Below are 14,902 nucleotides of genomic sequence, written 5' to 3' on the forward strand. Positions count from 1 at the left end.
AACAACAACAACAACAAAAAAAAAATAGCCGGGCGTTGTGGCGGGCGCCTGTAGTCCCAGCTGCTCTGGAGGCTGAGGCAAGAGAATCACGTAAGCTCAAGAGTTAGAGGTTGCTGTGAGCCGTGTGACGCCACGGCACTCTACCGAGGGCAGTACAGTGAGACTCTGTCTCCACAAAAAAAAAAAAAAAAAAGAATAATGCCTCATGAATGCAACTAAACAATTATAATGTAAAGAAAAATTCTTTAAGATTCTTACATTTCATTAAAAACAATACGAAGACACAACATGGGGAAACAAAGTGTACACTGGTAAGCTAACTGCTGCTTACAACATAAGCCCTACCTGTTGCATTACAAGTCTCTGCGTTGAAGGGCAGCACTTTGACATATTTGTCATTTGATCCTGTTGCTAATAACTGTCCACAAGGACTCCAGGCCACACAGTAAATGGATCCTTTATGATGTTTATTCCTTTTAAAACGTACTACTGGCTGCTTAGGAGTATCATGTGTACTGAAAGAAAAATTACAGAAAGATATTTCAATTTCTTGCTTGCTAAAATTAGTTAATACGAAGTTCTATAGTACGACTGTTCTTGAGGGAGGGAACAAAAATGGTATCAGACAACAGGTTATTAACAGTTTTCAAATCATAGAAGCAGGTTCAGCGCCCATAGAACAGTGGTTATAGCGCTGGCCACATAGACTGAGTCTGGTGGGTTTGAACCCGGCCTGCGCCAGCTAAACAACAATGACAACTGTAACAAAAAATAGCCAGGCATTGTGGCAGTGCCTGCAGTCCCTGCTACTTAGGAAGCTGAGGCAAGAGAATCATTTAAGCTCAAGAGTTTGAGATTGCTGTGAGCTGTGACACCAAAGCACTCTACCCAGGGCGACAGTTTAAGACTTTGCCTTAAAAAAAAAAAAAAAAATCTCCATTTCTAGCCAGGAATAGTGGCTCACGTCTGTAATCCCAGCACCCTTGGGGCCAAGCCAGTGGACTGTTTTAGCCCAGGAGCTTGAGACCAGGCTGAGCAAGAGCAAGATCCCATACACCGAGGCTAACAGGTTTGAATCTCGCCCAGGCCTGCTTAAACAATGACAACTGTAACAACAACAACAACAAATAGCCGGGCGTTGTGGCAGGTGCCTGTAGTCCCAGCTACTTGGGAGGCTGAGGCAAGAGAATCGCTTAAGCCCAAGAGTTTGAGCTTGCTGTGAGCTATGACACCCTAGCACTCACCCCGAAGGTGATGGAGTGAGACTGTCTCAAAAAAAAGAAACAGTATGCCTAGGATTGAGGGGAGGTGTAGAATGGATAAAAAAGGCAGGAGGCAATATCTCTGTCCGGAGTTTACAAGTAGATATGTCATGTCTACACATATACAGTAAGGCAAATATAAATTGATGTTATAGTCCAGTATAAAGTATGGGGCCATAAAAGATAAGCAGAATTTTTATTAAAAAAGATAAAAGGCAGGAGAACAAGTTTAGTGAAAATAAAATAGAGTAGGGAAAGTACTGGCTGGTAGCAGCCTGGGAACAAGTCTATGGAATTGAAGATGATAAACATGAGGTATTCAGCAGATTGACTGGGATGGATATGGTGGGTGATGTGCCAGAGGTTCAGCTGTGAAGGTTTCTAAGTGCCACACTCCTTGAGTTTGGCTTTTAATGGCAGTCAAACATTGGTTTAGTGGAGTAGTAGTACCTTTGTGGAGTAACAGCATCTCATCTGCACTTTAAAATGCAGGCTAATATGATATTAAAGATTTTCAAATTAGGGCTCTGCACCTGTAGCTCAAGTGACTAAGGCGCCATCCACATACACCACAGCTGGCGGGTTCAAATCCAGCCCGGGCCTGACAAACAACAATGACAACTGCAACCAAAAAATAGCCAGGCTGTGAGCTGTGATGCCACAGCACTCTACCCAGGGCAACAGCTTAAGGCTCTGTCTCAAAAAAAAAAGAATTTCAAATTAGGTACAATGATAAAATCAAGCTTTTATAAGAAAATATATATGCTTCTGGATATTAATCCTGATATCTAGGATTTACTTTAAAATACTTTAGCAAATAAAGAGGATGAATGAAGGAAATGACAAAAATTCTTCTTTTTTTTTTTTAAAGACAAAGTCTTACTCTGTTGCCTGGGCTAGAATACTGTGGCAATACTATGGCAATATCATAATAGTTTACTCCAATCGGGCGGCGCCTGTGGCTCAGTGAGTAGGGCCCATATGCTGAGGGTGGCGGGTTCAAACGCAGCCCCGGCCAAACTGCAACAAAAAAATAGCCGGGCGTTGTGGAAGGCACCTGTAGTCCCAGCTGCTCGGGAGGCTGAGGTAAGAGAATCGTGTAAGCCCAAGAGTTAGAGGTTGCTGTGAGCCGTGTGACGCCACGGCACTCTACCCGAGGACGGTACAGTGAGACTCTGTCTCTACAAAAAAAAAATATATATATATTTACTCCAATCTCAAACTACTGGGCTCAAGCGATCCTCCTGCCTCAGCCCCCAAGAAGCTTGAACTACAGGTGTGTGACATCGTGCCCAGCTAATTTTTCTTCTTAATTTTTTTTAGCAATGGAGATCTCACTATATTGCTTAGATTGGTCTTGAACTCTGGGCCTCAAGCAGTCTTCCCTTCTCAGCCTCCCAAAAAGTGTTAAGATTACAAGCGTGAGCCACTGTACCTGGCCTGTGACAAAAATCTTGACAACTATTGCATTTCAGTGTACTTGTCTCTCTACTTTTAGGTATTTGAGGATTGTCATACTTGAGAAAAGGATTTTTAAAAAACAACAAAGAAGGGTGGCGCCTGTGGCTCAGTGAGTAGGGTGCCGGCCCCATATACCGAGCGTGGTAGGTTCAAACCCAGCCCCAGCTGAACTGCAACCAAAAAATAGCCAGGCATTGTGGCGGGCGCCTGTAGTCCAAGCTGCTCGGGAGGCTGAGGCAGGACAATCGCGGAAGCCCAAGAGCTAGAGGTTGCCGTGAGTCCTGTGACATCATGGCACTCTACTGAAGGCAGTAAAGTGAGACTCTGTCTCTACAAAAAAAAAAAAACAAAGAAGACTGATACATCTTCAATATCTAGAAAGTGTTTAATATTGATCTAGAGAACAGATCAGATCAAGAGTCTCTTTTCAGCTGCACAATGATCACCAAGTCCTTCTGATTCTTTCTTTAAATGGATTTTACCTCAAATCTACCCACTCTGCTCCCTATCTATTGCCGTCACACTAGCCATCAAATACAACAGCCTCCTACCTTTCTTAGTGTTTACTCTTCTTGCCATCCAATCCACGGCCATAGTAATCATCTCAAAATAGACTTAGATTGCACTTGATTTGCTACTTTTAAGTGGTTTCCACTGCACTCAGCATAAAATCCCAAATGACTAAAAAAACTGCATAATTTAGTTCATATCGTCTCTGTGCCCTATTCCACCTCAGCTCACAATACTCCAACCAATCTGAATTTATTTCAGTCCCTCCAGAAGCTAAGCTCTTTCTCATCTCTTCTCCCTTCTCTTCACATGGTTAGGCTCCACTAACCCTCAGATCTCTGCTTTAATGCCTCTTGTGCAGAGACCTTTCTCTGACTTACCAGTCTGCATCTCACCTCTCCCCCATTTTATTCTCCTACAACACCCTGTAATTTTTCTTCATAACACCTGCCATGATGGATACTTACATTTATTTGTTTAATTTGCATAATATCACCTTCCCCACTAAACTAGAAGTTCCATGAAGTCAGTAAACATACTTGTTTTACACACACTGATCCCTAAAGCCTTGCATATTTTACACACCATGATCCCCAAAGCCTAGCTTGATACCTAGCACATAGGAGCTCAAAATATATTTGCTAAATAAATGCATTTATCTTAATAAATGTCATTTTCTTCACAGTCTATGAAACATCTTTACCACCATATGAAATATAAAAGAAGAGAAACAGTGAAGTTTAACCCTAAACATACAAGTCTTTGGCACTAGCTCCATAATTATTGCTATTTTCACTCCCTGATCTAGAATTCTGCCATTTTCTCTTCATGTATTTCTATTTAAATAATACAATGAGCACCAAGAAATCATAATACCATCATCTAACACAGACCCTATGAATCCCTTTCCCAATCTTTATTTTACTTTTTTATTTTTGTTTGTTTGAGACACAGTCTCACTATTTTGCCCTTAGTAGAGTGCCGTGGTGTCACAGCTCACAGCAACCTCAAACTCTTGGGCTTAAGCGATTCTCTTGCCTCAGCTTCGCAAGGAGCTGGGACTATAAGCACCTGCCACAATGCCCGGCTTTTTTTTTGGCGTAGTTGTCATTGTTGATTAGTAGGCTGGGGCTGAATTCAAATCCGCCAGCTCTGGTGTATGCAGCCATTGCCCTAGCCGCTGAGCAATAGGCGCTGTGCCCCTTTCTCAATCTTTAAATGTTACTGTAGTCCAAAAGCCAAAATTATTGGCTTTCAACATAGAGATAGCAAAAATGCAAATAAGTGAAAAATCCTACCCCTGTTTCCTAAACTAGGTTTTCTTTAGAGAGGCAGAGTCTCATTCCATGCCCTGGGTAGAATTCAGTGATGTCATAGCTCACAGCAACCTCAAACTCTTGGGCTTAAGTGATTCTCTTGCCTCAGCCTTTTAAGTAGCTGGGATTACAGGCAAATACCACAACACCCAACTAGTTTTTTCATAGAAATGCGGTCTCACTCTTGCTGAGGCTGGTCTTGAACGTTTAGGCTCAAGCAATCCACCCTTGTTGGCCCTGCCCAAACTAGGGTTATAGTAAAAAGGTCTTAAAAGTTGAAAAAAAAAAAATGTCTAAAACATACCATGACATGAACTACTTTTTATAATTAAAACTTTCAAAGACCTGTACCTTGTATTGTTTGGTGGTTTTTGTTTGTTGGTATGTTACAAAACCTACCAAATAGCTCGTGATCTTTGTCATGCTAATTTGTTTTTATTTTTTATTTGTTTAGAGATGAGCTTTCACTCAGGCTGGAGTGTAGTGACATGACCTCAGCCTACTGTAGCCTCAAACTCATGGGCTCAAGCAATCCTCCTACCTCAGCTTCCTGCGTAGTATTTGATGGTAAAAGTTTTAACAAATAAATTAACAAAAAGACTACCTAATCAAAGTGTAGAGTTCAAATGCAGTTTTATGTGAGGATACATCTGAACTACTTGCTTTCCCAGTAACTTTAAAGGATTCCATTTTAATGACATATGTCTCTAAAGACATGCCTTATTTTCAAATTCCATGTTCAAAACAAGGGGGTAAAATCATTGTTAGGTTAATGAAATGAAATTTATATTTTTGTAGGTTTAAATATGGTCAAATATCAGCAATTTCATATAGTTCAACCTAATGCTTTTTTGAAGCTATTATAAGAAATCTATGTTTTGTCAAAGCCTATAACTACCATTACTTTGTCATTATCTTATGTAATTTAACTGGGATACAGTAGCTCCCCCTTATCTGCTGTTTGGCTTTCCTCAGTTTCAGTTACTGGGTCAACTACAGTCCAAAAATAGGTTAGTACAGAACAGCAAGATATTTTATAAAGCTGGGCAAGGTGGCTCATGCTTGCAATCCTAGCACCCTGGGAGGCTGAGGAGAGGAGACTGTCTGAGCTCATGGCTGGTTTGAGACCAGCCTGAGCTACAGCAAGACCCTGCCTCTAAAAATAATCAGGTGTTGTGGTGGGAACCTGTAGTCTGAGCTACTCGGAAGGCTGAGGCAAGAGAATCACTTGAGCCCAAGAGTTTGAGGTTGCTGTGAGCTGTGACACCACAGCACTCTACTGGGGGCAACAAAGTGAGACTCTGTCCAAAAAGAAGATATTTTGAGAAAGAGAAAACACATACACATAACATTTATTATAATGTTGTAATTGTTCTATTTTATTATAATTGTTGTTAATCTCTTACTATGCTAATTTATAAATTAAACTTTATTATAGGGGTGTATGCACAGAAAAAACATAGCATATATTAAGTTTAGTACTATTTAAGGTTTCAGGCATCTTTACTAGGGGTCTTGGAACATATTACCTCCAGATAAAGGGGGATTACCATATAAAGACTTTTCAGATAAAAAACAAAATATAAAAGCCACAGAAATAAGGAAGACTAGGCTCAGCCCCTGTAGCACAGTGGTACATATGGCACCAGCTACATATACCGAGGGTGGTGGGTTTGAACCTGGCCTGGGCCAGCTAAACAACTGCAACAAAAAAATAGCTGGGCATTGTGGTGGGTGCCTGTAGTCCCAGCTACTTGGGAGGCTGAGGCAAGAGAATCGCTTAAGTCTAAGAGTTTGAGGTTGCTATGAGCTGTGACACCACAGCACTCTACTGAGGGTGACACAGTGAGACTCTGTCTCAAAAAAAAGAAAGAAAGAAGGAAGACTAGATTAATGAATGAACAATGGCTTAATAACATTTTATGAAATATTACAAAGTTAATCAATGACTTGAGCATATTTCCTAAGCACTGAAAATAGAAATAAAGCTTAACAGAAGAAAACGAAGTAAGAACTAAAACACTACTGACTGTTAATTCTGAAAAAAGAACCTACACAGCAAAATTAAAAACTAAGGCAAGAAAGGCAATACAAACCATATATCCTTACCTTGGATCAATGACTTCTGGATAAGCACATACTCTCAGAGTTTTTGAATTTGAACCAACAGCATATAAACCACCACCTGGATGAAAAGCCACTGCTCTAACAGCTTGTGTGTCTTCTAAGGTATTAATACAAACAAACTGCTTTTTTGATTTGTCATCCTATAGAAAGAATAAATGTAAAAATCATCTTATCAAAAACTGAATTTGAAGAATTCTTTATCTCATTTTAAATCTATTTGAACCGTATTATTCCTGTTTGATCATTTTATGATTCCTAATACTTCTATTCATATAGTCTTAAGTGGCAAATCCAAATTAAACCTAATTTTTCTATTTTTCACTACTCACTGCTAAACTAACCTCAGATAGTTCATAAATATTAAGTTTTTCTTCACTTATTAACATGAAACATAAGAAAAAAACATTTATTTCCATATTTAAGTTGTCTTTAATCATTAAGGAAAAAACACAACTTGGGCTGGGCGCAATGGCTCAGGCCTGTAATCCTAGCACTCTGGGAGGCCAAGGCGGGCAGATCACTTGAGCTCACAAGTTCAAGACCAGTCTGGGCAAAAGTGAGACCCTCCATCTCTACTAAAAATTAAAAACTGAGGTAAGAGGATCACTTGAGCCCAAGAGTTTGAGGTTGCTGTGAGCTACAACACCACAGCACACTATACTGAGGGTAAAAAAATGAGACTCTGCCTCAAAAAAAAAAAAAAAAAAGAAAGAAAAGAAAAAATGTACATCATATATGTTCTAACAGAGCATCAAAATAACAGAGCATCATTTGTGTTTCTAAAAGTAGAAATTATAAGGACTATTATTTAGTCCACTTAAGAAAAAAAGAAAAGTTTACTCTTACCTCCAGCAGTTCAGTACTTAAGACTGAAATTATAATAAAATACCCTTTTAAAATGGTACAAATAATTTTACCTTTATTTTGTTTATCTTTTTTTTTGAGACAGAGTCTCTCATTTTGAATGCTCTGGTAGAGTGCCATGGCGTCACAGCTTACAGTAACCTCAAACTCTTGGGCTCAAGTAATTCTCTTGCCTCAGCCTCCTAAGTAGCTGGGATTAGAGGCGTCCACCACAATGCCTGGCCTGGCTATTTTTAGAGATGGGGTCTCACTCCTGCTCAGATTGGTCTCCAACTCTAAGCAATCCACCCACCTCAGCCTCCCAGAGTGCTAGAATTATAGGCATGAACCACTGCGCCTGGCCTGTAAAAATAATTTTAAACAGAACAGTTGAGCTTCATTTTTACTTTAAATTGTCAACTTATCTGTCCACAGTTCTCTTCTGAAGAGACAAATTTGAAGTAGTTTTATACAGGTTTGGAGAGTCCTACTATTGGTATCATTTGAAACCATCCTGTTACCCTGACTAGGACTGAATGGACCTGGAACATGGATCTCCAGATTGATTGTGGTCAACAGACTAAACCAAATCCCGTCTTTGGGAAGTATGAATGTCATGTACACACACAAAAGCAAATCGCTTCAGTTCTTTGTTTCTTGAGAGCTCCAGGACCCATGATAACTATATGAATGAAAAGACTATACTTCTCCCTTCCTAAACTTTTATAATTCATGTGATACATCCTCTCTTCAGGAGGAGGAGGCAAATCTGAAGTGTCACATTATGTTTGTTTTATGTAATTGAATCGAATTATTATGTTATTGATATGAATTTATTTGAGTAGAAATGCTACATTTTCCATTAATCCATATACAAGGAATGTGACTATTTGCCAAATGAACAGCATGGAGTAGATAAAAGGGAGGAAAATGACTAATTGATTAAATGGTCTACAGAATATTAATAATTACTGAAGTTTCCTTTATAGCAGTTTCCTTTATTGCTTTTATTTGCCCTCCTCCAGAGTGTTTATAAATGTTTTTAATTTGTTGCCATTTAAAAAATAGGCTATTTCACATAAAACAAATCTAGATTTCTAGCTTTTCTTCAAGAATCAAAAGAACTGGAAAATCTGGGCTTATTTATTTTGCAAGAGACAAGCTTATCATGAAAATGATGACTTTATTCATTTATGTTAACTGGTGACATCTAAAAACATCTGAAATAACACCTTTCTTTAACAGGGCTAAAATGTGAACTATGGAAAATAAGATAGAGTGAAGCTGTATACTAGTTAGGAAAGGATGTCTTGTTCCAAAGTAAAAACACAGGTGTACTGATGAGAAGCCCAAAGGAGATACTAATAATACCTGAAATTAACCACAGAGTGTATACAGTAGCCTAGAGACCCAATTCATGTGCCAAGGCTACTAATATGAGTATTCCCAGATGTCCGAATGTGCTTTCTAAGGCAAATGCCTCACTGCAACTGCTTCACTAAGCCCAGAGAGCTCAACTATCTTGAGATAAATACTAACATTAACAATAATGACTTGGGTGGCGCCTGTGGCTCAAGGAGTAGGGCGCCGATCCCATATGCTGGAGGTGGTGGGTTCAAACCCAGCCCCAGCCAAAAACCAAAAAAAAAAACAATAAAACAATAATGACTACAACTATTTTTTTTTTTTAGAAATAGGGGTCTTACTTTGTCGCCCAGGCTGGAGTGCAATGGCATAATCAAAGCTCACTGAAACCTCACTCTGCTGAGTAGATAAGGCTATAGGCATGCACCACCATGCCTGACTAATTTTTACATTTTTGTACCTACTACACCTAGCCAATAATGATTACTTCTAAAGCTAGGCGTGGTGGCTCATGACTATAATCCCAGCACTTTGGGAGGCTGAGGCAGGGGAATTGCTTGAGCTCAGGAGTTCGAGACCAGCCTGAGCAAGAGCAAGACTCCATCTCTACTAAAAAATAGACAAACTAGCTGGGCATTGTGGCTGGCACCTGTGGTCCCAGCTACTTGGGAGGCTGAGGCAGGAGGATCACGTAAGCCCAAAAGTTTGAGTTTGCTATGAGCTATGACACCACAGCACTCTACCCAGGGTGACAAAGTGAGACTCTGGCTCAAAAAAAAAAAAAAATAGATTACTTCTAAAAATGGTTCATTTTTTAAAAATTGTATTTATTTTCATTTCATGTGTTTTATTTTGATCTTAAAATTAGTTTCTCTTTTTGCTTTCTTATCTGTGCATTTTTTTTCAATCCATCAGGGAGATCACACAAGAAAAGTGGTTCTTTTTTCAGAGATGTTGCCATGTTGCTCAGACTGGAGTTCAGCAGCTATTCACGATGCTTCTATAGTCTTGAACACCCAGGCTCAAGTGATCTTCCTGTGTTGAACCTCCCAGGTACTGTGTGCTACCACACCTGACAATCATGGGTTTTTTGTTTTTTTAATTGAGAATTTTTTAGCAAAATTTGCAGGTACATACAAAAACAATCAAACTCCTTTCTCAAAATATTACCTCTTCCCCTCTTGACCTGGACAGATTCCCTGAAGAATCTCCAGGAGGTGGCTTAATGACTGAAAGTTCTGATGAGCTGTTGGGTAAAAATTCAGATAAAGTTTACATTGAATATCAAAACAGAAAGTAAATTAATTTTACCTTTCAATCACTAATTTTCCTTTTTAGCAAATGACCCTCTCTGAGCCCAGTTAAAATTATTCTTCAGAGACATTTATTAAAATGCCCTGGATTCAGTGACACCAAAAACCAAGCAAGGAGTAGGAGAAAAGCCATTCTGGAGAGAAGGTTAAGTCAAAGTCCACATATTTCCTAGTGAAATGTCAAGTCCCCTTCCTCTGCTTGTTCTGGAATCCTGTTTCCTATACTTAAATCGTTCTCCAGGCAGGAGCCTGAAGATTGCTGTTTTATTTAGGAAAAAACTAACAGAACATGACAATTGAGGGTTCTTTATTAAAATAATCTTTCCAGGCTTGGCGCCTGTAGCTCAGTGGTTAGGGTGCCGGCCACACACACCAAGGCTTCAGGGTTCGAACCCAGCCTGGGCCTGCTAACCAACAATGACAATTGCAACAAAAAAATAGCCAGGTGGTGTGGGGGCACCTGTAGTCTCAGCTACTTGGGAGGCTGAGGCAAGAGAATCGCTTAAGCCCAAGAGTCTGAGGTTGCTGTGAGCTGTGAAGCCACAGCACTCTACCATGGGCAACATAGTGAGACGGTCCCAATAAATAAATAAATAATGTTTCCACTTAATCACTGTTAAGTAGGCTAATGAGTAGACAGATCTACCTATATATGTAGTCTTTCCTTCCAATCAGATATTTTTTATGCCTCACTCTTTGCAGACAAAGATTATGAGACACTTGAAGAAAACCTCCTAGAAGAAAAAAACTAAAACAAACAGAAAAAGGAACTTGGGAGAAGAAAGGTGATTTAATGAACAAAAGCCCCAAAATATAATTAAAATCTATAATTAAACATATAAGAGGAAATAATGAATCCAAGAAACAAGATATGTTTAAAAAAAGAAGAAGAAATTAGAGAATAAGAAAGACCTCATAGGGTGGCACCTGTGGCTCAGTGAGCAGGGGTGCCAGCCCCATATACTGATGGTGGTGGGTTCAAACCCAGCCCCGGCCAAACTGCAACAAAAAATAGCCAGGCCTTGTAGCAGGTGCCTGTAGTCCCAGCTACTGGGGAAGCTGAAGCAAGAGAATCCCTTAAACCCAGGAGTGGGAGGTTGCTGTGAGCTGTGATGTCATGGCACTCTACCGAGGGTGATAAAGTGAGACTCTGTCTCAAAAAAAAAAAAAGATGCCATAAAAATTAAAATATGAGAGAAATTAGAGATAAGAAAACTGCTAAATAAATAATAAATTTTCAATTTCCCAGAACTTTGTTTTTTTGAGACAGTCTTACTATGTTGCCCTTGGTAGAGTTCCGTGGCATCACACCTCACAGCAACCTCAAACTCTTGGGCTTAAGCAATTCTCTTGTCTCAGCCTCCCAAGCAGCTGGGACTACAGGCACCCGCCACAACACTAGGCTATTTTTTTGTTGTTGCAGTTGTCATTGTTTAGCTGGCCCAGGCCGGGTTCAAACCCACCAGCATCAGTGTCTGTGGCCAACGCCCTACCCACTGAGCTACAGGCCCCGTCGATTTCCCAGAACTTAACAGTATTGATTTCCATGAAATCCTCAGCAGCATTAAGGAAAACAGAGCCATCTGACATATACCATCACGAAGAGGGTAGAGAAGGTCCTGAAAAATTCCATAGCGTAAAAAGCAACAGGCCTAATACAAAGAAATGTGGAATCAAAATGGCATCAGATGCCTTAATAAGAAAAATGAAATTGGAAAATCACATAGCAATGAGTTTGAAATGGTAAAGAATGATTTCCATCCTAGAATTCTATACCCAGCTATACTTACAAATCAAATGTTAATTAAACACATTTTTAGATATGCAAGGTCTCAGAAACTTCACTTCTGATGTACCCTTCTAAGGAAACTACCTGAGATCCTGAAAACAGAGGATCCAAGAAAGGCAAGAGGCAAAGGAAATCCCAGGATAGTGAAGAAAGCGCTAGGATCCTCTAGACCTGTATAAAATGACCTTGAAGCAATATATCTGAAGTGAAGCAAGAGTGAACCTGGAGGGATATCTACCAAGAAAAAATAAATGGAATAGAGAAATTATCTAATATTTCTTACTCTAAGGAGAGAAGTTTTATGATTTTATAGTGCTGTCAAAGCATTTGCAGATAGTTCAGTGACAGATACTAAGAAAACTAAGCATGCGAACACACACACACACCAAATTGAAGCAATTATTATCCCCAAGAAAAAGGAGAAGTTGTTTGAAAAAGAAATGTTACTTATTAAACTAAACGACCCAGTCATAAATAATATTTACATGATCATAAGAATATTAACACTAGCCAGGCATCATGGCAGTGCCTGTAGTCCCAGCTACTCAGAAGGCTGAGGCAGGAGGATTGCTCAGGCAGGCCCAAGATTGCTGTGAGCTATGATGATGCCATGGCACTCTACCCAGGATGACAGAGTAAGATTCTATCTCAAAAAATATAAAAAAGTAAAAAAATAATGTTAACACTGAATACTTATTTAAACAAATTGATATATATTGGAAAGAAGGGGTAGACAAAGTGAGGGTACTGTAGGTAAGAAGTAAGAAAGAGAATTAATGAATAAAAAAAAGTATACGGCTAGGCATAGGACTGAGGTGGGAGCATCACCAGAGCCCAGCAGTTCGAGACCACTCTGGGCAACATAATGAGACCCTGAGTCTCTGAAAAACAAACAAACAAACAAAAAAAAAACAACAGTGAGACAGGGTCTCACTTTCTTGCCTCTTGGTAGAATGCCGTAGCATCATAGCTCACAGCAACCTCCAATTCTTGGGCTCAAGTGATTCTCTTGCCTCAGCCTTCCAAGTAACTGGAACTACAGGCACCTGCCACAATGCCTGGCTATTTTTTTTTTTAGAGACGAGGTCTTGCTCTGGCTCAGGCTGGTCTTAAGCCTGGAGCTCAGACAATCTGCCCGCCTCGGTCTCCCAGAGTGCTAGGATTATAGGCATGAGCCACCACTCCCGGCCTAAAAAAAATTAGCCAAGCATGGCAGATGCCTGTAGTCTCAGCTATTTAGAAGGCTAAGGTGGGAAGATCACTTGAGCTCAGGAGTTCGAGGTTACTTACAGTAAGCTACAACTGGGCCCCTATCCTCCTTTCTGGTCCCATACGGTAATAGTTAATACTGTAAAAAAGTAATAGAAGCATGTTATTCAGAAATGTGGAAATACATAACAAAAGAAACAAACTGGGAATGGTAGCTCATGCCTATAATCCTAGAACTTTGGGAGGCTGAGGCAGGTGAACTATTTGAGCTCAGGAGTTTGAGACTGGCCTGAGCAATGGTGAGACCCTATCTCTACTAAAAATAGAAAAACCAGCTGGCTGTAGCAAGTACCTGTGGTCCCATCTACTTGGGAGGTTGAGGGAAGAGGATGGCTTCAGCCCAAGAGTTTGAGTTGCTGTGAGCTATGATGCCACAGTACTCTCTCCAGGGTGTAAGAGTGAGACTCTGTCTCAAAAAAAAAAAAAGAAAGAAAGAAAAGAAAAGAAACAGCCAAATGGGTTGAAATTGGCCACCTAGAGGAAATAAAAATCAAGAACAAAGATGGGTTTTATTTTCAGCCTTAAAGCACTATTCGTCTTTTTAAACCACATATGTATAAGGATAAAATAAAAATTAAATTTTAAATTTTGAGTTCTAGTTTTGGGAGTATCCCAAACCAGTATTATAGAGCTATAATGAAGAAGCAAAGGTAAAACTGAGTTTTTTGACACTAATTATTTATAAATATTTAAATTCCTATAAGAATCTAAGAGCTAAAAGCAGGTTATGCATTTTTGTTTTGAGATAGAACCTCAAGCTGTCGCCCAGTGTAGAGTGATGTGACATCACAGCTCACAGCAACCTCCAATTTCTGGGCTCAAGCAATTCTCCTGCCTCTGCCTCCCAAGTAGCTGGGACTACAGGCACCCACCACAACACCTGGCTATTTTTTTGTCGTTGTTGTAGCCATCATTGTTGTTTGGTGGGCCCAGGCTGGATTCGAACCTGCCAGCTTAGGTAAATGTGGCTGGCACCTTAGCCACAGGTGCTGAGCCAGGTTATGCATTTTTATACTTGATCTTAGCCAACAGGCTGAGAATTGAATTCTTTAAATGAATCACCCTGAAAAAATGTTTTACTTTAACAACAGATGAAGAAAAGGCTCAACTATTCCCATGGCATAAATTAACACTACTAGTGAAAACACAAATATACACGGTCTTCAACTACTGTAATTGCCAGAACTGCCAACACTGTCTTGCTGCAATCACTCCATCATATTGTAAAACATCTTCCTATGTTATGAAAAATCCGTGAGTTTTTAGGTTATTTGTTGAAAGATGCCACGGGCACAAAATAAGAAAATCTGGAAGATTTAGAGACCCCAAAACTATAAGTTCTCTGATGGCTTATAAAAACAGAATTTCCAGCTCAGCGCTCAGCAGCTAGGGTACCAGCCACATACACGGGGGCTGGTGGGTTCGAACCCAGCCCGGGTCTGCCAAATAACAATGACAACTACAAGAAAAAAACTAGCTGGGCACCTGTCGTCCCAGCTACTTGGGAGGCTGAGGCAAGAGAATCGTTTAAGCTCAAGAGTTTGAGGTTGCTGTGAGCTGTGATGCCACAGCACTCTACCAAGGGCAACACAGTGAGACTCTGACTCAATAAAACAAATAACAAAAAAAACAACAACAGAATTTTCT

General features: G+C 39.9%; 1 protein-coding gene across 2 annotated transcripts in view; it reads right to left on the reverse strand.

The window, feature by feature from the left end:
- The window catches only part of WDR47 (WD repeat domain 47), an 83,995-nt gene that overhangs the window by 18,779 nt on the left and 50,314 nt on the right, over window positions 1-14,902 (reverse strand). For both annotated transcript variants that reach the window (XM_053592024.1, XM_053592025.1), the window contains exons 9-11: window positions 10,055-10,130; window positions 6,659-6,816; window positions 346-515 (exon numbers count right to left, since the gene is read on the reverse strand). In XM_053592024.1, the coding sequence (XP_053447999.1) occupies window positions 346-515; window positions 6,659-6,816; window positions 10,055-10,130 (404 nt within the window). The remainder of the gene's footprint in view (window positions 1-345; window positions 516-6,658; window positions 6,817-10,054; window positions 10,131-14,902) is intronic.

The sequence above is a fragment of the Nycticebus coucang genome, chromosome 5 (genome assembly GCF_027406575.1).
Source record: "Nycticebus coucang isolate mNycCou1 chromosome 5, mNycCou1.pri, whole genome shotgun sequence".
Lineage (NCBI taxonomy): Eukaryota > Metazoa > Chordata > Mammalia > Primates > Lorisidae > Nycticebus > Nycticebus coucang.